At 42.3% G+C, this 24,701-nt stretch overlaps 1 protein-coding gene across 1 annotated transcript; it reads right to left on the reverse strand.

Annotated features, from left to right (window-relative positions):
• Nucleotides 1-7,007: 7,007 nt before the first annotated feature.
• Nucleotides 7,008-24,701, reverse strand: Rnf168 (ring finger protein 168). The gene is made up of 7 exons (XM_027412855.2): nt 24,554-24,701; nt 23,867-24,463; nt 20,390-20,466; nt 16,485-16,664; nt 13,631-13,752; nt 12,665-12,746; nt 7,008-9,336 (listed from the first exon to the last, which is right to left on the reverse strand). The coding sequence occupies exons 1-7, from the start codon at nt 24,699-24,701 to the stop codon at nt 8,404-8,406; spliced, it is 2,139 nt and encodes a 712-aa protein (XP_027268656.2). The 3' UTR covers nt 7,008-8,403.

The raw sequence follows: 24,701 nt of genomic DNA on the forward strand, positions 1-24,701 counted from the left end.
AACTAGCTTTTGTAGACCAGGCTGGTCTCGAACTTACAGAGATCTGCATGCTTCTGCCTCCCAAGTGCTGGGATTAAAGGCATGCGCTGCCGGGTTATAATATTTCATTTTAAAAGACTCATATTTGATATTTGTTTTTCTTTTTTTTGTTTTTGTTTCTGTTTCTTTTTCAAGACAGGGTTTCTCTGTGTGTGCCATCACTGTCCAGCTATTTAATATTTCTTACACAGACCAGCAAGACATCTCTGCACTCCCCATCTCCAAACAAGTTTAAAAGTTAAGTTCTTCTTTAAAAAAATCAATAAACGTTTTTTGGTTTTTCTTATTTGATTTTTTGAAATGGGATTTCCCTCTTAGGTAGGCTGACGTTGAACCCTCGGCATCATTCTCAGTCTCCTGAGTAGCTGGACTGTAGGCCCACCTGGCTCTATGCACCAGCATACCTGACTCTATGCACCAGCGCACCTGGCTTTATGCACTTCCCATGCTGTCTGCTTCTAAGCTGTCTGGTTGATCCGAGGTCAGTACCTCTTGCTAATAGTTACTCCTCTTCTAGCCTTGCTTTTTTTTGTGATTCAGGTTTATTTTGGAGAGTTACTTCATTATGCTCTATTTCCAATGGTTCATGTGCCCTGCTTTCAAGAGAGAAATCTGATCTTATTATCCAAGAGTCCCAGCTCTGTTATTTCTAGGGTGTACCCTGCGAGCAGCACTGGGAATGTAATGGTTATGTCTCAGGGCTTAATTTTATAAGGAGGCAGTTTCAAAGAGGAACCTGAGGAATTGCACAGGCTTGTGGGTCTTGTAAGGGCTCAGTTAAATTGTCAATGATAGATTTAAGTAACAGCCTGAAAATGGAGTGGGACACACACACCCCTTATTCTTTTGAATCAGCAACTCTAGTCATGGTCAACCTGAACCTTTTGTGGACCCTTGAGGTTCTCCTTTCTCCAACTGATCGTTTGTTTTGTTGTGGTTGTTTTAAATTTTTTAAACAGACTTTTATTTTATGTATGATTATTTTGTCTTGTCATACGTGTGCACATCACATTTGTGCCTGGCTCCATGGAGGATTTCCCATGGCCGTGAACCTCCATTTGGGCACCGTGACCTGAATCTAGGTTGTTTTGCAAGAACTCTGGAGACCAGGCTGGCCTTAAACTCACAGAACTCCACCTGCCTCTGCCTCCCGAGTGCTGGGATTAAAGGGGTGCACTGTCCTTAATTGATCCTTACTGAAGTTTTCTCTCTCCTGGAAGAATGGATGAGTCTGATATTACCCCATTTTGTCTGGATAGGAGCTTACAGATTTTTGTTTGCTTGTTTGTGTCAGGTCCCAAAGAAACCAGGGACAAGTCTCACTCATTACCTGTGGCTCCTCCCAGCACTTCTCACCTGGTGTTAATCCCAAAGATTCGATGACAAAGACCACCCACCCAAATCATCATGGCCAAATTAATTCAAGCTAGCAATTAATTAAAGCAAACTTTTTTCATTCATGTACATGGGTTGTCTTGCCCTAAAATTGGGGTTCAAGAGATCAGCATTGGACATGGAGAAGACAAGGGCTTTTATAGGTTAGGGTTAGGGAGTCTCCAAATGGGGGATTTGGCAGTCAAATAGGTGAGGTTATAGACACAGACATAAAGTAGTCATAAAAATAACCAGTGGTTATAACCATTTGAAACAAAGGTAAGGTTGTAAGATGTTTGTTTGGTTGGAACCTCCAGCTTGCTCCTGCATGATCTGGAAAGCCCCAGCCAGCCTTGTCTTTCCAAACTGTCTCCCATAAAGGAGATATTTGAATTCCTTGTCTTAGATACAGTTTTATAATATTTGATTTTTTTCCCCCGAGACAGGGTTTCTCTTTGGCTTTGGAGGCTGTACTGGAACTAGCTCTGTAGACCACTAGAACTTTTATCTAAATGCTAGACTTTGGAAAAAGGAATTTCTTGGACCTGACACCATGTAGACCAAGATAGTCTCAAACTCAGAGATCTGCCTGCCACTTGCTCCAGAGTGCTGGAATTAAAGGTGTTTGCCACCACCGCCAGACAGGTTTAGATATTTCTAGGCATCTGGGTTGAGAATGTTGGTCAATGGTAGAGTACCTGCCTGTGCATGAAGCCCTACATTCAATTCATAGAATAAAACCTGGTGTGATGGCACACACCTTGCAATCCCAGTACTTGTGAAGTGAAAGCAGGAGGGTCAGAAATCCAAGCTCATCCGAAACTACCTAGAGAGTTCAAGGGCAGCCTGGGATACAGCAGACTCTGCTTATAAGTAGAAATAATAAATGAGATCATCCTAAACTACCTAGAGAGTTCAAGGGCAGCCTGGGGTACAGCAGACTCTGCTTATAAGTAGAAATAATAAATGTGGTTTCTGGTCATTTTAGTCTTATCTATAAAAGGAAAACACCTGTGGGTTGTTTCCCTTCCTCTTCAGTTCTAAGATGCCATTCTAAACTACCATGATTTAAACCAATTCTCAGGCTCTTTTGCTTTGAGGAAAAAAGTTATCAGTTCGAGGTGGTAGCACAAGCCTTTAATCCTAGCACTAGTGAGGCAGGCCAGCCTGGTCCTTAGATCGAGTATCAGAACAGCCTGACCTACACAGAGAAACCTGTCCCCCACAAAAAAAATAAATAAAAGGAAATTGCCTGTCAATAGGGGTAAATGGCTGCTGGAATTAAAATTTAAAATACTTAAAAGGGGTGGGGGTTTGAATCCAGATGTGGTGGCACACAGCTCTAATCCCAGAATTTGAAAGATAGTAAGAGAAAGATCAGTAGTTTCAGGTTATCTTTAGCTACATAGCAAATTCCAAGCCAGCCTGGACTATAGGAGAGACTGTTTTGCCTCCCACCCAAAGTAAAAGATTTTATGTTTGATGTTTGTATACATGTTTCTCTTATTGGTTAATGAATAAAACAGTTTGGCTAGTGGCCAGGCAGGAAGGATAAGTGGGGCTACCATTCGAGGAGAATTGTGGGAAGTGTAGGCAGACATGAGTCATGATGTAGAGTCCGGGAAGAGAGGATGCACCAGGAGTTATCCTGTAAGCCAAGGTCACATAGATTAATAGAAGTGGGTTAGTAATTAAGATAGAGCTAGCCAATAAGAAGCCCAAGCCACTGGCTAACAGTTTTTTTAACTAATATAGTGTTGGTGTGTTTGAGTTTGAGGCGGCTGTGGGACCAGACTGGAAAGAACCTCGTTACATGTTATTTATATTTTATTTGTACACATACAGGTGTTTTGTCTGCATGCATGTATGTGTTCCATGTGTGTGCAGTGTCTGTGGATCCCGTAGAACTGGGCATTGGAGTTACAGTTGTAATCTGCCATGTGTTCCTCTGGAAGAGCAAAGCCATTTCCAGCTCCTTGTGTTTTGCTTTTTTTTTTTTTTTTCTAAATATTTGTATTTTATTTACTTTGATGCTTTGCCTGGATGTCTGTGTGATGTTGTCAGATCCCCAGAACAGGAGTTATAGACAGCTGTGAGTTGCCATGTGGGTGCTGGGAATTGAACCTGGGTCCTCTAGAAGAGAAGCCAGTGCTTTTAACCGCTGAGCTGTCTCTCCAGCCCCGTGTTTTACTTTCTTATTGTCACAGTAGTGCCAGTCTGACTTTAGCCTCCAAAGCCCTCCAACTCTTCTAGAAGCGGACTAATGGAGCTATTTCAGAGACACAAGCAACAGATGGGATGTATTTCCTTCTCCAAGGTCTGTAGGGTCCATCCTCTCCCACACCCTGAGCTGCTGGAAGCAGCAAATTACATCTCCAGTTATGCTTAGATTGCTTCAGTGTTTCCCTGTAGGGTAAAAAGTCTGAGCTCACTTCCAGGTTTTGAAGACCCACCAGTTCCTTAGCTTGAAAACCCACCAATCCTTGGGCTCTGGACTTGAAATCACACCAATCCCCACCCTGGAAAACCCTGCCCCCAAGAATGCTCTCTATAAGCCTGTCTCCTGCTCAGTTCCCTGCTGCTTCTTGCCCCAGCAGAGGCAGCCACCCTCTTGTGCCTCTCCTAACAAATCTCTTGTGTAAGGTTTGTTATTGAAGGGACACTAGCCCCCTTGAACACATGGCCTTGGCAGGCCTTGCTTGCCCTTCTCCCCATTCCCTTTGCATTCCTAAAAAAACTTAAGATTGCATTATCCTAATGGTAGCCACCAAGGTCTGTGCCCTTATTTGGCTGCTTCCTCCTCCTGAGGCTGACTACCAAGGTCCAGTAAGCCAAAGCCCCCTTTGGTTCACCTAATTAACATGCTTAATCAAAAGATACCACCATATCCTAGCCCACCCTAACACAGACCTTCTCTATTTTTCTTTTCTTTTTTCCTTTTTGGTTTTTTGAGACAGGGTTTCGCTGTGTAGCTTTGGAGCCTGTCCTGGAGCTCACCTTGTAGACCACACTAGTCTCAGACTCTGAGATCCACCTGCCTCTGCTTCGCCAGTGCCGGGATTAAAGGTGTGCACTACCACCACCACCCGGCTTCCCTCTCTTCTTAAAAATTACATCGGTGCCAGGCAGTGGTGGCACACACCTTTAATCTCAGCACTTGGGAGGCAGAGGCAGGAGGATCTTTGTGAGTTCGAGGTCAGCCTGGTCTACAGAGCTTGTTCCAGCTAGGACCACACACAGAAACCCTGTCTCGACCTCCCACCCCCCAAAAAGGTCATTTGCTGCTGTTTTCTGAGTCAGAAAGCAGCCACTAATTTGTCTTTCCTGCTCAATAAAGGACTTCTGTGAAAACAGGCGTTTGTGGTGTTGTGTGGGGTGGGGATTGGGGTGGGCAGTGGGGTCTCCTTCAGTTATGTGATGTGACTTTGTGATATTCCTTGGCTCCAGACTGCCAGGATAGCTAGTCTCCATAGTGAATATCTACTGTTAAAATAGTTCCTGCCAGTTTGTTGGGTTGATTTGTTTTGACCTTTTACATGTGTATGTGTTTTGCCTGCATGTGTCTCTATGCATCATGTGTGACTGGTGCCCAAGAAGGCCAGAAGAGTTACAGATGGTTGTGAGGCAACATGTGGGTGCTGAAAATTATATCCCAGTACTCTGAAGAACAGACAGTGCTCTTAACTGCTAAACCATCTCTGCAGCCCCTGCTTTTGTATTTTTGCAACAGTTCTTACTACGAAGCACTGTCTCCAGCCCTGGCTGGCCTGGAGCCTCTATGGAGACAAGGATGACCTGGGACTCAGAACTACCTGCATCTGCCTCCAGAATGCTGCAATTAAATGCATGAGCTACTACATCCAGCTATGTGTTTTGTGAACCAGTGAGGTTTCTGGGGTTATCTGCAGCACGGGTGAAGAGAGAGGTTGCTTACAGGTCCATGGTGACTAAAGGCAGCTCTGAATCATTGCAAAGCCCATTTCAGAATGGGTACCACCCTATGGTGATATTTTATGATCTAATAAAACTTGCCTGAAGAGCAGAGTACAAAGCTAACCACACTAGTTAGCCAGAGGCCTGGCAGTGGTGGCACACATCTTTAATCCCAGCACTCCAGAACCAGAGGCAGATGGAAACTCTGTTAGGTCAAGGCCAACCTGGGTTACATGAAATTGTTCCAGTCTAAAAGAGAAACAGAGCTCAAAGGTGATCACAGCACTTGGCATAACACACCTTTAATCCCAGCACTAAGGAGGTGGAGACTGGAAGGAACATGGCTGGGCAGAGAGGAATATAAGGCACTCTGAAGATGCAGTCTAGGCAGTCACAGCATTCAGTCTAAGGATCCAAAGAGACAGGATTGCCCATTTGGTCTGAGGTAGAGGTAAGAGCTAATGGCTGGCTGCTCTGCTTCTCTGATCTTTCAAGCCCCCACCCTCAATATCTGACTCTGGTTTTTATTATTAATACCAACTAGAATTTAGCCGGGCGTTGGTGGCTCATGCCTTTAATCCCAGCACTTGGGAGGCAGAGGCAGGTAGATCTCTTTGAGTTCGAGGCCAGCCTGGTCTCCAGAGCGAGTGCCAGGATAGGCTCCAAAGCTACACAGAGAAACCCTGTCTCGAAAAACAAAACAAAAAAAACAAAACAAAACAAAAAAAATTTAGAATTCAAGCTCACCAAAGCTGCATTCAAGAAACTCCCTGTTTAACTTGCAGGCAGCTCCACCAGAGAATCTGCTCTCCTCCAGCCACTGTTACTGTTTATATAACCTTGGGGAGGTTGTTTGGTTGGTTTGTAGTTTTGAGACAGGGTCTAAAGAGAACCCCAGGGCAGAGAAGCTGTAAATCTCAGGTTGGCTTCTAACTCCTGTGTAGCTGAGGGATCCTGATTCTCCTGCCCATCAAAGTGGGAGTAATAGTCCCATATATTCTCTCTCCCCACCCACCTACTGTGTCTGTCACTAAGTACTGAACCTAAGACCTTGGGGCTGTCAGGGAAGTACTCAACTGGACTCTATCTCCAGCCTCTTTATTATTTATCTGGGGTGGCGGGGTGGTGTGGAAACAAGGTTTCTGTGTGTAGCCCTGGCTGTCCTGGCACTCACTCTGTAGACCAGGCTGGCCTCCCTATGCCTGTGTCCCAAGTGCTCAGATTAAAGGCATGCACTAACATGCGTATTGCCCAGCAACTATGTTTGTAAGTTTTGTAGTTTTGTTATAATGCATGTCTAATTTTTTATGAAGCCTATTTTTGTTTTGGTTTTTGAGACAGAATTTCACTTGGGCTGGGGATGTAGCTCAGTGAGAGAATGCTTACCTAGCATATGAGGCTGTGGGTTTCCCCTCTAGCACCACAAACATGGTCTCAATATGCAGCCCAGCTTGGCTACCAAATCAAAATCTGCTTGTTCTAGCCTCGATAGGGTTGGCATGTACCACCATGCCTGGTTTATAGACATTTTTTTTATTACTAAAATAAACATGAGAGTCAATTTTTATTTATCATTCTTTTAATCAATTATATGTATTTTTAGAACTCAGAGATGCCTCTGCCTCCCAAGTACTGGGATTAGTTAGTCATGTACCACCACGCCCAGTCTCTTTTTAATTTTATTTTCAACATCTGCACAGCTTTAATATTCTGATAAAATTAAATATTTTCCACAAAAATGAGGAAAACAACATTCACTAATGACCAATAAAAAAAAATGTAATACTCTCTAACACAAAGGCATAAACAGTAGGAATAACAGAAAGGCTAAAAGAGAATTGACAAATCTCAAAAGCAACTTCAGTCAAGATGACTCCCCCCTGGACAAGCCAGTGGAGAAGTACATAAATTCTAACCACATCACTCTTTTTCTTCTTCCCTTTGGTTATGAACTATTCCACAAAGATTCAATGTGATAACTTTTAATTTGGAATTCCAACACTTAAAGCATTAAGTTAAATTGCTCTTAGAAAAAAAATTATGCCAAGATAAACATAAAAACAATCTCAAAACTTGGAAGAAAAAGCTCAAATATGTGGACAAAAATGTGGATCAAGTCAAACACTGTACCAAGACGGTTCATTATGTCCACAGTAAATGGATGCCAGGACACCAGACGAAATACTATTGGAAAGATGTTAGTAAAAGTTAAACTTCACAAAATTAAGTCTGTTCCCTTTGGATTTACCTTTTAGGGAAAGCCTGGGCAAACTCCACATACCACTTTCAATCTATCTCTGCATACAAACACAAAAGTATGAGCCAGTAAGCAATAAGGGTGGTATCAACGGTGTTCAATAGAAGTCTACGGTATAGTTTTCCTGTAGTAAATTTCTTATTTCTAGAAGGGATCTGTAAAAATATCCCAATATTTGCCAAGATACCATGGTGTGAAAAGCTGAAAACCCAAAATATTTCTGTCACTTAAAGAAGGGTTCATGTTGTGCCACAAGAAATTCGGTGCCCATTCTAGACCCAGTTTGTGGTTACAGTTTCAGTGACCCCTAACTGCCAACCCACCACTCAGCCCCATACCACTCTTAAACCCTTTTGTGTTACCCACCTAATATCCCTTTTGTCAACTACTTGATGTAGATCCTAGTCCATCTTAAACCAAAGGAAAGCTAGTATGCTTAAAGCAGGTATGGGAATAGCTACTTTAGTGTTATATGGAAGACACCCTGGTGGATTCCTTACCCATTCATGGCACCTGAAGGTGTCCCACCTAGGCATTTTTATACCTGTAAAGACTGCTGCAATTAGAACACAGTAGTATTGACAACAGAAACAATTCTTAAGGCCCGTTCCTTATCACTGACTTTCGCAAAAACATGTTTGTAGGCTCTTCCTTTGTAACCAACCCTTAGAAAAGAGAGTAAGTGTGCTTGCTGAGTAGAAGTTAATGACATCTCAAGATTTTATGATGGAAAAGAGATAGCTTTACAATACAGCTTTGCTAGATTATATAACACTCTCTTCAGCCATGCTTTGCTTGGTTTATCGCTGAAACATTTGGATAATACTTTTCTGTGAATTACTAGACTGTAGGGAATAAGTACGTTTAGATACATTACTACAAACATTTTTAGTAGAACTTTTCTTTCTTCCATTAACTGAATCCTTCCATGTGCTTTTAAAGGGTTGCCAATATTCATCTTTTGTGCTCCTTTGAGATTTTGATGTTTCTGAATTAGTTGGCTTTTCGGAGTTCCTATCTTTGGAATTCTTCCTCTGTTTACTCAGCAGCCTGTCTGGTGGTGAAGATGTGCGCAATTGGTACTGATTTGGGGATCCTTTCTGTCGGTTTAGCGTCATCGGTTCTTTGTCCACCTCTTTCTGAAGCTGTAATGCTAACAATCTGTCCTGTTCTTCTTGCTTATGTCTCTCAAAAAGCATGTGTTCCAAATCTATCAGTTTTTGTGTAAAATTCACTTCTGTTTCTTCTTGATCTGACGATTTGAGGAACATTTTCCTTCTTTTTGCAGAAAAGCACGGATCCATCACTGCTTCTAACACAGACTCCTGGTTTTCTTTTTCGGAAATCTCTTTTCCAACTACTAGATGATACACTCTACTTTCTGGAACTCTGTTACTGTCAGCTAACTGGGTCACACCTGACACAGAGCACTCTTTGTTTTCTATTTTACCGGGGGGCTTAACTGTAGCTTCAATAGAGTAGGAAACTTTGACTTTAGATCCCTCATGATTTACGACACATAAATCATCACCATTGGTTGATAGTGTTTCAACTGTTCCTTCAAGGCACTGTTCAGCATCCCCGGCACATAACCATGGCACAGGTGACTCTGCCGAAGACCCTGAACCTTGTTCTTGAGTTTCTAGGCATATCTGCGGAGAAAGGGTTGGCATATCTTTTTCAATTTCTGTGTCTTGCCACACAGGGCTCTTCATGTCACTACTGCCAATTTCCTGTAGAAAACAAAATTACTGATTATATAAAGGGAACATATTATATAAGCCACCTACACTCACACCATAGGTGAATAATGGTCCCTATACACCATCATATATTACTAATAAGGTATGTTCTCATCACCTTTGCTCCCCCCACCTTTCCTTCTCTTCTCTTTCTTGATGGGAACAAGGATCACAACCTATGTCTATCATAATTCTTTCTTAATCCTATTTTTACCTGGTGTGCCAAGTAAGATTAGAATAATTAATTTCACTGACATGAAAACCTACAATAAGCTCCACAACAATATTTAACATATGGCCAATAGCTAGTATCAGGACTTTGCCTCTTTCCTCTTACAAACTTCGACTCCAAGATGTTTTGACCTTTATAGATCTCTGACATTTTAAAGGTTTTATATTTTAATTATATGTGTGTGTGTGTGTGTGTGTGTGTGTATGTGTACACGTGCGTGCATGTGTGGCAGGGGATATATGGACATGAGTGCAAATCTCCAGAGTCCAAAGACAGCCCTGAATCCCCTGAAACTGGAGTTACAGTTGGTTAATGTAAATGCTGGGAACCAAACTTGGGTCTTCTGGAGGAGTACTGAGTGATCCTGAGGCATCTCTCCAGTCCTTTGGGTTTTTTTGTTTTGTTTTGTTTTTTCCTTCAGTTTTTAAGATAGTTTCTCTTTCTCTAGCTTTGGAGCCTGTCCTGGAACTCACTCTGTAGACCAGGCTGGTCTTGTACTGGAGATCTGCCTGGCTTTGCCTCCTGAATGCTGGGAATAAAAGTGTGCACCACTAACCGCCTGAATGAAGTGCCTACAAAAATCTCTTTTGAGGAAATTTCTTTTTTGAGATAGGGTCTGACAACAATCTGACCTGAAACTCTTGGACAAGAGATTCTGCACTGTAGCTTTCCATGTTCCAGGACTACAGGCATATGGGCAAGGTACTTCAATGTTTTCTGTTTGGTTTTGGTTTTGCTGGGCATCAACCTAGGACCCTATCAGATCCTGGAATAGTGCTCTACTACTGGCAGCCAGAAAGTTTTTTTTCCTGAGACAGGGTTTCTCTGTATAACAACTCTGACTGTTCTGGAACTCACTCTGTTGACCAGGCTGGCCTCGAACTTACAGAGATCCTTTTGCCTCTGCCTCCCCAGTGCTGGGATTAAAGGCGTATACCATCACAGCCTAGCCAAAAAGCATTAAAAAACAAAAAAAAAACAAAACAAAACAAAAAAAAAAAAACAAAAAAACTTGAGATACATGGCCTTACAAGGGGAATGGTAACAAGGTTATTATAATATTAAAAAAAAAAAAGTGTGAGCTGGGAGCGCACACGCCTTTAATCCCAGCAATTGGGAAGCAGAGACAGGTAGATCTCTATGAGTTCAACAGGCGTTCCAGGACAGCCAGAGTAAGACCTTGCCTAAAAACAAGTGAACAAACAAACCCAAAGCAAAAACCAAACAGGTAAGAGTTGGAGATGTAGCTCAATCGACAAAATGCTTGCCTAACATGTAAGAAATCCTGGATTCAAACCCTAGCATCACATAACATCACGCATGATGGTATACACTCAAAACTCCAATACTCAGTAGTTCAAGATCATCCTTGGCTACATAGCAAAAGTTAAAAGCTATCTTAAGCTATGTGACATCCTGTTTGTTTGTTTTTTCTAAACAGGATTTCTCTATAGCTTTGGAGCCTATATGAGTTCAAGACCAGCCTGGTCTATAAGAGCTAGTTCCAGGACAGCCTCCAAAGCCACAGAGAAACCCTGTCTTGAAAAAGCAAAAATAAAACAAAAACCACTTTCTTTTATTTAGCCTTTAAGTAAAGAACTTACAAGACTCGAGAGATGAGTCAGTGGTTAAGAAAATTGGCTGTATAGCCAGAGGGCCCAAGCCAGAGGATCAAAATTCAATTTCAAACACCCACATAAGAGTTCACAGCTATCTGTAACTCCAGTTCCAAGGGATCTGTTGCCCTCTTCTGGCCTCCACAAGCACCAAGTATACAGACATACTTGAAGGCAAGACACACAATTCCTTTAAATATTACTTATTTTGGTTTTTCAAAACAGAGTTTTACTCTCTGTATCCCTGGATGTCCTGGAACTCATTCTGTAGACCAGACAAACTCAGAGATCCTTCTGCCTCCAGAGTGGTGGGATTAAAGGAATGTACCACCACCACCTGAAAAAAATAAACACACTAAAAAAAAAAAAAGTTTGAAGTGACTTAAACTGACTAGGTTGTTCCTTATAGACCCCTGAGAGCTGCACACTGGGGATTTTACCATAAATAACTGAATTTTTTGAAAATAGAAAGAGTCCAGAGTGGCATGGAACTTGCTATCTAGTCCAACTCACAATCTTCTGACCACAGCCTCCACCTGCCTATGTGAAGGATTATAGGTCCATACTACCTGCCCAGAAACCACTCTGACTTGGGGATTGAGTGCCATCACACTCTGACACCACCCTCCTAGAACACACTGCTTTGCACTGTAAGATCTTCTAGGTAAAGTGGTGCCAGGTGTAACCTATTCAGCTGTGTAGCTGCTGTCATGTTTGCCAGAGATTAGAAACCCTTGCCGAAAAGTCCAGCCTGCTGCCTATATGTGGAAACAGCTTGGGGCTGGAGAGTTGGCTCAGTTCAGAGCACTTGTTGCTTCTGCAGAGGACTGCAGAGGATTTGATTCCTGGCACCCACATGGCAACTTCCAACCACCTGTAACTTCAGCCCCAGGGCAATGCCCTCTTATGATCTTCTTGAGTATCAGGTATCCACATGTTGTACATATACACATACAAGCAAAACATTTATGAGGAGAAATGGCTTAGTGGTTAAGAGCACTGGCTACTTTTGAAGGACCTGGATTCAATTCCCAGCCCCCAAACAGCAGCTCACAACTGTCTAACTTCAGCTCCAGGGGATCCTACACCCTTCACACAGATATACATACAGGTAAAACACAATGCACATAAAATAAAAGTAAATCAGGCCATGGTGGCACATGCCTTTAATCCCAGCACTCAGGAGTTGTAGCTCTTGAGTTTGAGTCTAGCCTGGTCTACAGAATCTTAGGATAGTCAGGGCTGTTACACAGAGAAACCCTGTCTCCAGGGTTGAGTGGGGTGGGGAAGAAAAGTTTTCCTGGATACAGATAAGCTCACTTGTTTGGTAGCAATGGCAGAGCCCCTCTGATAACAGAGACAAAAGTATCTGTCCCTGGTCCATTGGAGAAAAAGTGAGATGAAGACAGCACAAGTCCCAGTAACCCACAGCAGGAGTCAATGCCCTAGAGCTTCTTCAGCACCAACATACCTTAGATAAGCAGCTTTTATCTTCTCCACATAGAGCTTCACATGGCCATGCTGACCCAGACTTCAATTTAGGTGACAAATATCTTTAAACAAAAAAAAATGTTAAAAGTTACTAAATCTTAAATGCTTTGAAAAAACAATATGCTAAAGGGAGATGAACCACTTATGCCTAAAGGTGTGTTTGTTGGCTATTTAACTTACTGGGGCAGATTTCATCTCCAGGGACACAACTTGAAACCCTGAGTAGTCTAGGACGGTCAGAGTGCCTGGCTAGCAGCTGGAGGTCCTAGCTTCCCACCTAGCACTGCAGGGGGTGGATATGGGGGTTGTTTTGTGGTGATATATTTATGATTTATTAAACCTTGCCTGCAGATTAAAAAAGCAAAGTCAGCCACAAGCTATAGATGACAGGCAGTGGTGGCACACACCTTTAATTCTGGGACTCAGGAGACAGGCGGATGGATCTCTGAGTTCAAGGCCACCCAGGGCTACATGAGATTGAATCAGTCTAAAAGAGTAACAGAGCTCATGTCTTTAATCCCAGGACTCATGAGAGGTATTTTAGACAGGAACAGGGTCTCAGAGCTGGCATTCATTCTCCAGCCACATTGAGGAGAGCATAGCAATCTGAGTAAATCTGAGGAACAGTGAAGTCAGAGCAGTTTGAGGATCCCCCTTTGGTCTGGGCTGAAGAAGAGATAAGAGCCAGTGGCTGGCTGCTTTGCTTTTCTGATATTCAGCTTGAAGCTTGACCTGAATACCTGTCTCTGGGTCTTTTATTTTGCGTGCTACAGGGTTCAGTACAGTACCTTAGTGTAAAAGTAGAAAAGGTCATATTAAATATCTCAAAAAAATCTTTAAAAAACATAAGCTCAGTAACAAAACTTGAAGAATCAGTGGTCAATATGAACAAACCCAAAGTATACAGAAGATCATCAATGGATAAACGGCAGTCATGTTCACTTACTTTTGAATGTCTCCAAAGTTTTTTTGTTTGTTTGTATTTTTCTTTTGTGACTTGTTTGAGACTGCATCAGATTTTCTGGAACTTGAAGGAGAAGCCGAGATATTTTTCTCATAGTTACTGTTCTTCAATCACAAGAAAAACATACAAAAACATTATTAAAGAGAACTTTATGAAAAAAAGCTTTGAATTCTATGAACTCAAAATTCTTAATTTTTCAGAAACTGAATTCTTTAAATTCTTTGAGGAATACTGAGCATGCACATACTTCATTCTAGACTTTATTTTGCAACAGGCATCCACATAGCATTTACACTGTATTACAGATCATAAGACATGATTTAAAGACCATGGGAAGCAAGATGGTTCAGTAGCTAAGGTTTTCATGCTAAATCTGGCAATCTGAGTTCCATCTCAGGACCCATATGATAGAAACAAAACCAACTCTCACAAGTTGTCCACAAGATGCTATGGTACATGTGTACACACACACACACACAATCAAATATATAAATGTAATAAAAATAAGTATACAGGAGGATTTTTAGGTTATACACAAAGCTGTGCCATTTTATGTAATACTTTATTACCTTTAGATTTTTATATACATGGGAGATTCCAAAACTAATTTATATGCCAAGGGATGCCTATATAAACAAAAATAAGCTCATTAAATTTATCTAAATTAAACACATTTGTTACTATATATATAAAATGAAACAACACGGGGCTGGAGAGATGGCTCGTGGTTAAGAGCACTGACTGTTTTTCCAGAGGTCCTAAGTCCTAAGTTCAATTTCCAGGCTCAGAATCACCTTGAATGAGATCTGGTGCCCTCTGCTGGGATGCAGGCAGAAAAATGCATACATAATAAATAAATAAATAAACAAACAAACAAACAAATAAATAAATAAATGCTAAAAAAAAAAATGAAACAAGACACATACAAATACACTCTCCCCTCAAGGAAATGATGATACTAATTAATCTCCAAGCTGATAATTTCACCATTTTTTGTTTGTTTGTTTGTTTGTTTGTTTGTTTTCACGTGACAAGGTGTCTCTGTGAAACAGCTCTGGCTGTCCTGGAGCCTGCTTTATAGACCAGGCTGGCCTCTGCCTACTGAGTGCAGGGATTACGGATGCCATCACCAGCTGGCTCACTGTTTTGTTTTTTAATGAAGATTTACTTATTTTACCAGCACATATGTCTGTGCACCACATGCACGCCTGATGCCCCAGGAGTTCAGAAGAGGGCGTTGGATACCCTGGAACTGTAGTCATAGATGGTTGTAAGCTGACATTTATGGCAGGTGCTGAGAATAAAACCTGGGTTCTCTGCAAGTATAGAAAGTACTCCTAACCACTAAGTCATCTTGTCAGCTCTTGACAGTCTCATGTAATTAACTGAAAGAGCCAAGGATATATCTGGTGCAAAAATTACTACACAGAAATAAGTCATCTCTAAAATTTACATTAAACCAAAACTACACTAAAATTTCAATAAACTTTCTGGGACACCATGTGAAAGTCAGGTACAAGTGACTCTGAATTCCCCTCTTCAAATGTTTCCATCTGGATTCTACTCATCTACCCATTATACTAGACAATCCCTTGCCTCCCATCTCTCTCTGCTTTGTTTGTAGACAGGGTTTCAACTATGCAGCTCAGGCTGGCCTTGAAATTGCAGTGATCCTTTTGCCTCCACCTCCCAAAGTGCAAGAGTTAACCCTCGGCTGGTTATTTTTTTTTTTAATTTCCTGATTTGTGTATCTTTCTAAATTTCTACTCAAACTGAGAAAAGGATATAACTAAAGGGGATAAGAGCTTAAGAGTTCATTATTAGCTTCCAAAGCCACAGAGAAACTCTCGGGGAAAAAGAAAAAAAGAAAAAAGAGTACATTATTAATGTATTAATGGTAAAATTCATAAAAAAATACTAGGTATATTTCATTTTAGTGAAATATATTCTCAGATGTGTTTTTCAAAAGTAGGAGAGTTAATTCTCAGCAGCTGTGTATCCTCAATATTTCAGACACCCTAGCTCTCACTGGAGACAGTACTCACTAAGACGCATCCCCAGAGAGTCCAAGTCAATTTGGTTTAGAGTAGGTATGAAAACTTGTACTTTATTTTCAATATACTTTATTTTATTGATTTCTTCATGTATGACTGTTTTGCCAACATGTATGACTGTGCACAACATGTGTAAAAGGTGCTGGGGATCAAACCCAGGTCCTGAAAGAGCAGCTAGTGCTGTTAATGCTGAAATATCACTCCAGCCCCCGAGAGTCTGTATTTTAAAAGAAGCGTAGTACTATAGCTTGTGCTAAGACTTTGGCTTCAATTTATAAGCCTCTTTAAGCCAATAGGTTTCAGAATCTTTAGGTTTTAGTGTATATTTTACCATCATGCCTTTCATTGCTTTTTTTTTTTTTTTTTTTTTTTAAGATTTATTTATTGACTATGTATATGTATACAGTGTTCTGCCTGAGAGGCCAGAAGAGGGCACCAAATCTCATTACAGATGGTTGTGAGCCACCATGTGGTTACTGGGAACTGAACTCAGTTACTAGTAATTTTTTTTCCTCTTGAGGTTGGAGAGATGGTTCAGAAGTTAAAACCACTCACTGTTCTACTAGAGAACCCAGGTCACTTCCTAGCACCCATGTCAGCACCAACTGCCTATAACCCTTGCTCTAGAGGACCTGATGCTCTCTTTTGGACCCTGGGGACATCCCAAATACATGTGGCATATATTCAGAAACAAACAACAAACAAAAAACATTTTCCCCTTAAGTAGAACAAAGATATCCTAAAAAACTTCTAACTGTGATGCCTTCTTCAGGAAAACTTACAATACTGACGCTGAGCCTCCTTGCCAGCTCTTCATCGCCTTTCAGCTGTTCTTCCATCTCACTTCTCCTCTTTTGCGTCCGTCTTTTTTCCTCCTCCTCCTCTTCTGCCAACAACTTCTGTATGTATTCCTCACTGGCTTTATTTTCTTCTTCCTTGCTGGCTTGTCGTTCAGCCTCCACCTTAAAAATCATTAAGGACATCCTTTTTCTGAAATTTCTATATACTCATATTTCACAGTATTTGCAAAAGAAAATGAACTGAAAACTATCAAGAATTTATCTCCAATGAAATTCAAGTCTCCATACTAAACTGCTATAGAGCAGTTCAAGGTCCTACACCTCAGGACGTCTAGCCCCATCAGCCCAACAAAGGTTTGAGTCTTTGTTCAAAGACTCAAAGGTTTGAACAAAGACTCAAACCTCTTGTCCCCAGTCCTTACCAGTTTCTACCAAAGCAGCACAGACAAGCAATGTTTCCTCAGTTCATGGAAGGCCATGTGCTGACTAAGATAGACCTAGCTGTCTCTGCAGCTGCTCATTCTAGCAGATTTACTAAGGAAAAGAGAAAGAACCCCCAAAAGTAGAAGGGGAGCCAAGGGAGGAATTACCCTAGACCTAGCTGCCACTATTGCTTTTTTTGTTTTTTTTGAAGACAGGGTCTCATCTCTGTGCTTGCAGCCCTAGCTGTCCTGGAACTTGCTCAGTAGACCAGGCTGTCCTGGAACTCAATCTGCCTGCCTCTGCCTCCTGAGTGCTGGACTAAAGAACATTCACTACCATGCCTGGCATTTGTTTGTTTGTTTGAAATATTATTTGTGTGTGAAAATAGGAGGATCACTGGGGCTTGTTGGCTTCCAGACAAGCTGATTAGGGGGGAAGAAAAAGCAAGTCCCAGGTTCAGGAGACATTTGCCTAAAAGGAGTAAGTGAAGAATGACAGAGGACACCCAACACCCTCTGCATATACACTATATAACTGACAAACAGAATGTTGACTTTAGGTGGCTGGGGAGATGGCCCAGTGTGGTAAGTGCATGCTATGCAAGCATAAGGAACTGAGTTTGATTTCCCAGCAGTACATAAAAGGTGCATGTGTCAGCATCAGTCTAAATCCCAGGTGTTCATAGGTTAGCAGTCCAGCTGAATTGATGAGCTCCAGGTTTCATGACAGACTGAGGTTCAAAAAACAATGTCGAGAATGATCAGGAAAGATGCCAGATGTCAATTTCTGGACTCTACATGCATGGGTACACATGTACAGACATAATAAAAAAGACCCAAACATTTGACTTTAGCTGGGTATGGTAATACACACCTGTAATCTTAGCTCTTAAAGGCCGAGGCAGGTGGACTACTGCAAGTTCAAGGCCAGCCTGGGTTAGATCTGAAACCCTATCTCCAACCCCTTCCTTCTCCTAATCAAACAAGTAGTCTTTTTGGAAGTTATATTGGGTTATGTTCCAGTTCTATAACATTTAAGAAAACAGCTGCTGCAGCTGGTTCAAAATGGATGCTTACCACAACAGATTCCAGGTTCCTTGTGTACAGTCAGTAAAGCTCATCTCTCTTCCTCTAGAATTTACTCCTGAACTCTGTGATTCATTCTTTGGCAGCTTTTGACCCTAAGCTCACTGTGAATCCTTTCATTTACTAATGTCTTAGATGCCGCCACCATGAATAACAAACTTGTCATCTGCATAGAACTGTGCTTCCTATAAGTCAACAGCTATATCAGCCCTCTTTCATTATAAAGCTAATACCATACTGGGGCTTGTTTGCTTCTGAAGTTTCATTCCCTCCCGCCTGGGGGGTGGGAGGGAAAGAGACCCCTTTTGTGATGTTACACACAGTTACTGTACTCCTTGATAGTATGCTGGTGCTGAGTTAAATACACAGCCCAATTTCAAATTTAGCTATGTCACCAACACAGATTTTGGGTTAGAAGAGCAACCCCCAGTGATTCTCTAGAAATTCAGGAAATTGGTCTTTAACAAAAGCAGCACTGGGTTTGCTTCCACAATAGCAGGTTGTCCCACAAGTACTTATTTGAACTGGTGTATTTTATTTCCAGCACTTGGCCTGTTGAGTCTTGTTATTTCTCAATTAGTAATAATTAAAACTCCTAAAGGAACTTTCAGGACACAGAAATCAATTATTTTCTTTGTGGAGGAAAAGTCAATTACTAATTCAAATGTAGCTATTTGCCTATAATACCAGCACTGAGAAGGCAATTAGAGGGCAGCCTAGGCTACACAGTGAGTTCTAAGACAGCCTGGGACACAGAGCAATACCCTGTCTCAAAAACGTAAGTGTCCTCCTGGTACTATACTATCGAGGCTCAAATGCTTCACTGGAAGGTGAACCTTTGCCCAATGTGTATTTCAGTCACCCCTGTATACTTTCCTCACTAAACCCACAATCTACCACTTCTTGGAGTCAGACACACTACCCTTGCTCCACAAGGTCACCAATCTACCATTTCTTTACCATCCTTTTTAAGGTAAGAATTCCAGAGAAATCCAAGAAATTTTTGTATTTAAATGTTTAGGCATCACTAACTATATAGTAAGTATTAAGGCAGCCACTGCTACCTGGCAAGATCCTATCTAAAAATAAAAAGCATCTCTCACTAATTATATATAATAGAGGCTAGTTTATTATTATTGCTGCTGAATTTTTCTTTTTCTTTTTTTCTTTTTTTTTGGTTTTTTGAGACAGGGTTTCTCTGTGGCTTTGGAGGCTGTCCTGGAACTAGCTCTTGTAGACCAGGCTGGTCTCGAACTCAGAGATCCACCTGCCTCTGCCTCCCGAGTGCTGGGATTAAAGGCGTGTGCCACCAATGCCCGGCTTGTTGCTGAATATTTAAAAAGGGACCTTGGACCACACAGATGGCACACTGGTTAAGAATACTGGCTTCTCTTTCAGAGGACCTAGGTTTGCTTCCCAGCACCCACCCACATGGTGGTTTACTAACTATAGTTCCAGGGAATCCCATGTATGCCCTCTTCTGGCTTCTGACACTAAGCACACAAGTAATGCACAGACACACCTGAAGGAAAAACATCCATATAAATAAAATAAAAATAAAAATTTGGGGTGCTGGAGAGATGGCTCAGAGTTAAGAGCCCTGTGTGCTCTTCAGAGGTCCTGAGTTCGATTCCCAGCAACCACATGGTGGCTCACAACCATCTATCATGAGATCTGGTGCCCTCTTCTGGCCTGCAGGCATACATGCAGGCAGAACATTGTATACATAATAAATAAAATCTTTAAAAAAAAACACATTAAAAATAAAAATTTGGAACCTCTAGGTATACTTAGGTGGCACATGCTTTTCATCCCAGTACTTGGGGAGCTGGGGCAGGACCTCTGTGAGACCATGTCTTACAACAACAACAAAACAACTTTTAAAACCAGGTATGGCCGTGTGTTTGTGGTGCACACGTTTAATCCCAGCACTCAGGAAGAAGAGGCAGGCAGATCTCTGTAAGTTCGAGACCAGCCTGGTCTACAGAGTGAGTTCCAGGACAGGCTCCAAAACAACAGAGAACAAAAAAAACAAAACAAAACAAAAAACACACAACATAAACAAAACAGGTATGACATCACTGTTCAAATAACCCCACTACTGTGAGATGGAGGTAGAAGGATCAGAAGTAGTCATCCTGGGCCACAAAAGAGTTTCAGGCCAGATTGAGTTTCATGATACTATCTTAATGGGGGATAAGAGGGACTATAAAGTACATTAAATTACTAGCATTTCAGTATATGATAGTTACATAAACATGCCCTATATATAAATGGGATTTCTGAGATTGAAAGCATAGCAAAGACATTTTTTCTTTTTAGACATTTTCAACAAAATAAAAAAAAATAAAATAAAAAACTAAACTATTCCATACCCACCTTGCTTATCTCTTCTTCATATTCTCGTCTCAACTCTCCAGGTTCACTTAACAGACGAACTGGCTGGTAGTCATCAACTGTTTCATACAGGTAAGAAAATAGTGTTAGGGCAACATAACTTTATAACTAACTTTGGCCTCCCTTTAAAACTTAATGAGCACACACAAAGACACACACTCTTTCTAGACTCCATAAAAATAACTATAAAAAGCCAGGTGGCGGTAGTGCACACCTTTAATTCCAGCACTCCGGAGGCAGAGGCAAGTGGACCTCGAGTTCGAGGCCAGTCTGGTCTACAAACTAAGTTCCAAGACAGCCAGAGGTGTTACACAAGAAACCCTGTCTCAAAAAACCAAACCAAACCAAACCAAACCAAACCAAACCAAACCACCTGTAAAAGGCAGAGCTAGGGATGTGGTTCAACAGCAGAACCCATATCTAGCATGCATCAGGCCCTAGGACATAAAAAGTTGCCAACAGCATACAAAACAAAACAAAAAGTAACCCCTAATAGTATACTAAGAGATTAAGGAAGAGGGGAAAAATAATTTTTAAAAAACGAGACAAGGACAAGTTTCCAACTTGTGATCCTCCTGCCTCAGACTCCTGTGTTGTAATTAGAAGCACGTGCCACTAACTACCAGGCCCAGCTAAGTTTTGCTTCTCTAATGTTTTGTGGTTCTTCTGAGAGGAAACATTAGATATTGTGTTGAGCTGTGTTCCAATTCTAAACTCCAGTGCTTCAGGATAGGATCTTATTTGGAAATAGGATCATTTTGGAGGTAAAGTTCAAGTATGGTCATTGGGTGAATCTTAATTATGACTAGTGATCTTGTAAATATGAGACAAATTTGAACAAAGACAAACATGCACAGATGGGAGATGGTATCAAGGCATGCAGAGAGGGGGCCTGGGGAGATGGTATCACGGCATGCAGAGAGGGGGCCTGGGGAGATGGCTCAGTGGTTAAGAGCACTTGTTGCTCTTCGAGAGGACCTGGGTTTGATTCTCAGCACCCACACAGTAGCTCACAACCACCTGTAACTCCAGCTTCAAGAGAGCCAACATCCTCTTCTGGCCTCTGCAGGCACCAGGCACGAACATGGTAAAGATATACATGCAGGCAAAACACCAATACACATAAAAGCGAGGAAGAGTTCTGTTTCCAATTTCAAAAGTCAAGGCTACATCTTGACTTCTAGCCTCTAAAACTGTAAGAAAAAAAAATTTTTTAAGTCATCTAGTTTGTGGTACTTTGTCATTCTGGCTTTAGGAAACTAATATATAAATGTTTTCTTTTTGGTTTTTCAGGAGACAGGGTTTCACTGAGTATCCCTCACTGTCCTGGAACTCACTCTGTAGACCAGGCTGGCCTTAAGCTCAAAGATCTGCCTGCCTCTGCCTCTCGAGTGCTGGGATTAAAGATGTGTGTGTCTCATTATTGCCCTCCATCGCTTGTTTTCTTTCCTTGTAAAGAAACATTTATTTTTATCCACACGTGTGTATGCCTGTGAGTTTTATGTTCAGCACAGGCATGCAAGCACCAATGGAGACCAGAAGAGGGCAGGACCTCAGATCCTCAGCAGCTGGAGTTATAAGGAGGTGCCTGGTGAGGGTGCTGGGAATTGAACCCAGTCCCCTCTGTGAGAAGTGCTGTTAATTGATGAGCCATTTCTTAGCCCCATTTTCAGACTCTTTTGACATAGCGTAGGCTGGTCCCAAACTTGCAGCAGACCTCTTTCTTGCCCCAGCCTTCCAAGTGTTAGAATTACAAATGTTTGCTGTCTGTTTTCTTATTATCTATAATTTACAAATATTTTTCTTCTATTTTGTGGGCTGCCTTTTGCTCTCTTGATATCTTGGCTATTTTTATTTATCAAGTGAACTTTAAAAAAAAAATAAGAAATTTGGGCTAAAGAGGTGGCTCAGTGGCTAAGAACACTAGCTGGTCTTCCAGAGGTCCTGAGTTCAATTTCCAGCAACCACATGATGGCTCACAACCATCTGTAATGTGATCTGGTGTCCTCTTCCGTCCTGCAGGGATATATGCAGACAGAACACTGTATACATAATAAATAAATAAATCTTAAAAAAAAAAAAAGAATAAGAAGAAATTTCTGATTGCAACTGTCCTAACTGTAGTTCTGGGGGATCTGATGCCTCTCTTGATCTCCAAGGGTTCCTGCATGCACATAATGCTTGCTCTCTCTGGTTGGCTTTGAACTTTGGAGATCCACCTACCTCTGCCTCCCCAGTGCTGGGAATAAAGGTGTGTGCCATTTTAAGACAAAGTCTCTGTTGTAGTTCTGGAGCTCAAATAAAGAGAGGAGGCTGACCTTCAACTTAGAGATCCGACTTCTGGACTCTCCCTCCCATGTGATTGGATTAAAGGCATGCAGGACTACACCCTGCTTTAAGCAGTATTTTAAATAGGCGACTATTACCATATGCATCTCTACAAAACTGGGGGTTTCTTGTTCAAGATTTGTTGCTTAAAATGATTAAGACGGGAAATTTTGTGGGGGTTTAGTTGTTTGACACAGTTTCTCTGTGTAGCCCTTGAGGTCTTGGAATTCTCTGTAAACTAGGCTGGCCTTGGACTCAGATCCACCTGCCCCTGCCTCTGAGTACTTTGATTAAAAGTGTGCACCACCACTCCCAGTCACCTCTGTGTGTGTGTGTGTGTGTGTGTGTGTGTGTTTTGAAACACATAAAGGGCAGGTACTCTACAGACCAACACCACATTCAGGCCCCAAAGGAAATACTGAATGGCTTGTAATACTGGTATAGTGTTAAAGACTAGGGATCAGTTTGTAGCTCTTTGCACCCCCAGAATGGAAGGGGTCAACCAAAAATGACTGAACTAGATGGAACTGGCAATTGGAATCTATTTTTGGCTTGCTGCATACTAAGGACGGAGCATAAAATGAAGGAAATTAATAAACAGGTCAGAGAAAGTAATGCAAAGCCAAAGAACTCTGGAATTTGACCACACAATTCTTTGAGAAGTTAGACAACTCTAAAGGGGCGATTCTTTTTTTTTTTTTTTGCAATTTTAAAAACTCAATTCACAGCTGGTGAACACAACTTGAGCATTATTACAGGTGATAAAAAAAATTTGCCTTTGCCTTTAACCGATATGGGGGCGGGGTTCACAAAACCACAAATCCCCAAGGTCAATTTAGACTAGTTAGTCCTCTTTTTCTTTTCTTTCTCCCCCCCCCGTCCCCCCCCCCGATAGGGTTTCTATGTGTAGCCCTGGCTGTCCTGGAACTAGCGCTATAGACCAGGCTGGCCTTGAACTCAAGAGATACGCCTGCCTCTGCCTCTGCCTCCCAAGGATTAAAAGCGTGCGCCACCACCTCCCTCCTCCCCCACACACCTTTTTTCTTTAAATAGAAAAGTGATGGATACCTCTCTAAACCATTTTGGGCTTTTTTTCTTTTTAACCCCAAAACCATGTTGAATTTTACTCACTGATTTCCCTTGATTCCTGCCCAGAGGCTCTAAGCTTGCACTCCTTTGCATAGTGTTTTTGAATAATCTCCCACAGGTCTCTATTGACAAGAGAATTTCTTCGGGTATGATACCGAGTCCACGAAGAGACCCGGCGGCGACAGAAGGGACAGCACAGGTTGGCCTTTTCAACAGTTGACTGAAAGCACGGGTTACAGAGCGTGTGGTTGCAGGGAAGGGTTACCGGCTCGACTAGGATTTCCATACAGATGCCGCACTGACACTCTGCTAAGGAAGGGATGGCCTCTTTGGATGCCGCCATCTCCAGACGCTCACGAGGCCTACTCAACGTCAAGAGCTCAAAGAAACCAGCCTTTCGGCTAACCACGGTACGAAGGAAGCCGGCGAGCGGTTTGGTATTTACTCTGACACACAGGCAGCGTACTGGAATCCAGACAGGCTGACCTTCCCGAGGCTCGAGGCAAACAGGCGAGCAGTTATGCCCTGCGTCCAGCAAGGGAATGAACGAACGTTCCTTCGAGAGCGCAGCCGGCTCGGGTCGGTGAGTGGTTCCGGCTCCCCGCGGGGCGGACAGTCGGCTCCAGCTCCCCTCCTCACCTCAGCGGGTGAGCACCCGCCTCTTCGGGCGAGGCCGCCGGGACTGCCGGGTCCCGAAGCGGGGACCGCCGCTCCGAGAGCACCTCGTACCGCCCGGAGGTCGGGCTCGGGCCGCCGCTAGGCTTCCGTCTCGCCGTTGAGGCGGAGGCAGTGCTACAGTCCCCGCGCTACAGCTCCTGGTCGCCTCGCGGAGGGTCCCGAGACCCAGCCGCTCAGATCCGCTGCGCCGCCGGCCCAT

This window comes from Cricetulus griseus, chromosome 4, assembly GCF_003668045.3.
Source record: "Cricetulus griseus strain 17A/GY chromosome 4, alternate assembly CriGri-PICRH-1.0, whole genome shotgun sequence".
In the NCBI taxonomy this organism is placed as follows: Eukaryota; Metazoa; Chordata; class Mammalia; order Rodentia; family Cricetidae; genus Cricetulus; species Cricetulus griseus.

What these genes read in the sequence shown, in the direction of transcription:
- Rnf168 (XM_027412855.2), bottom strand. Translation starts at nt 24,701, where the DNA reads ATGGGCCGGCGGCGCAGCGGATCTGAGCGGCTGGGTCTCGGGACCCTC. An exon ending in GCAGGAATCAAGGGAAATCA is followed by an intron (nt 20,467 to 23,866) that starts GTGAGTAAAATT and finishes TGTATGAAACAG; the next exon opens with TTGATGACTACCAGCCAGTT. An exon ending in AACTTTGGAGACATTCAAAA is followed by an intron (nt 12,747 to 13,630) that starts GTAAGTGAACAT and finishes TTTTGTTTAAAG; the next exon opens with ATATTTGTCACCTAAATTGA.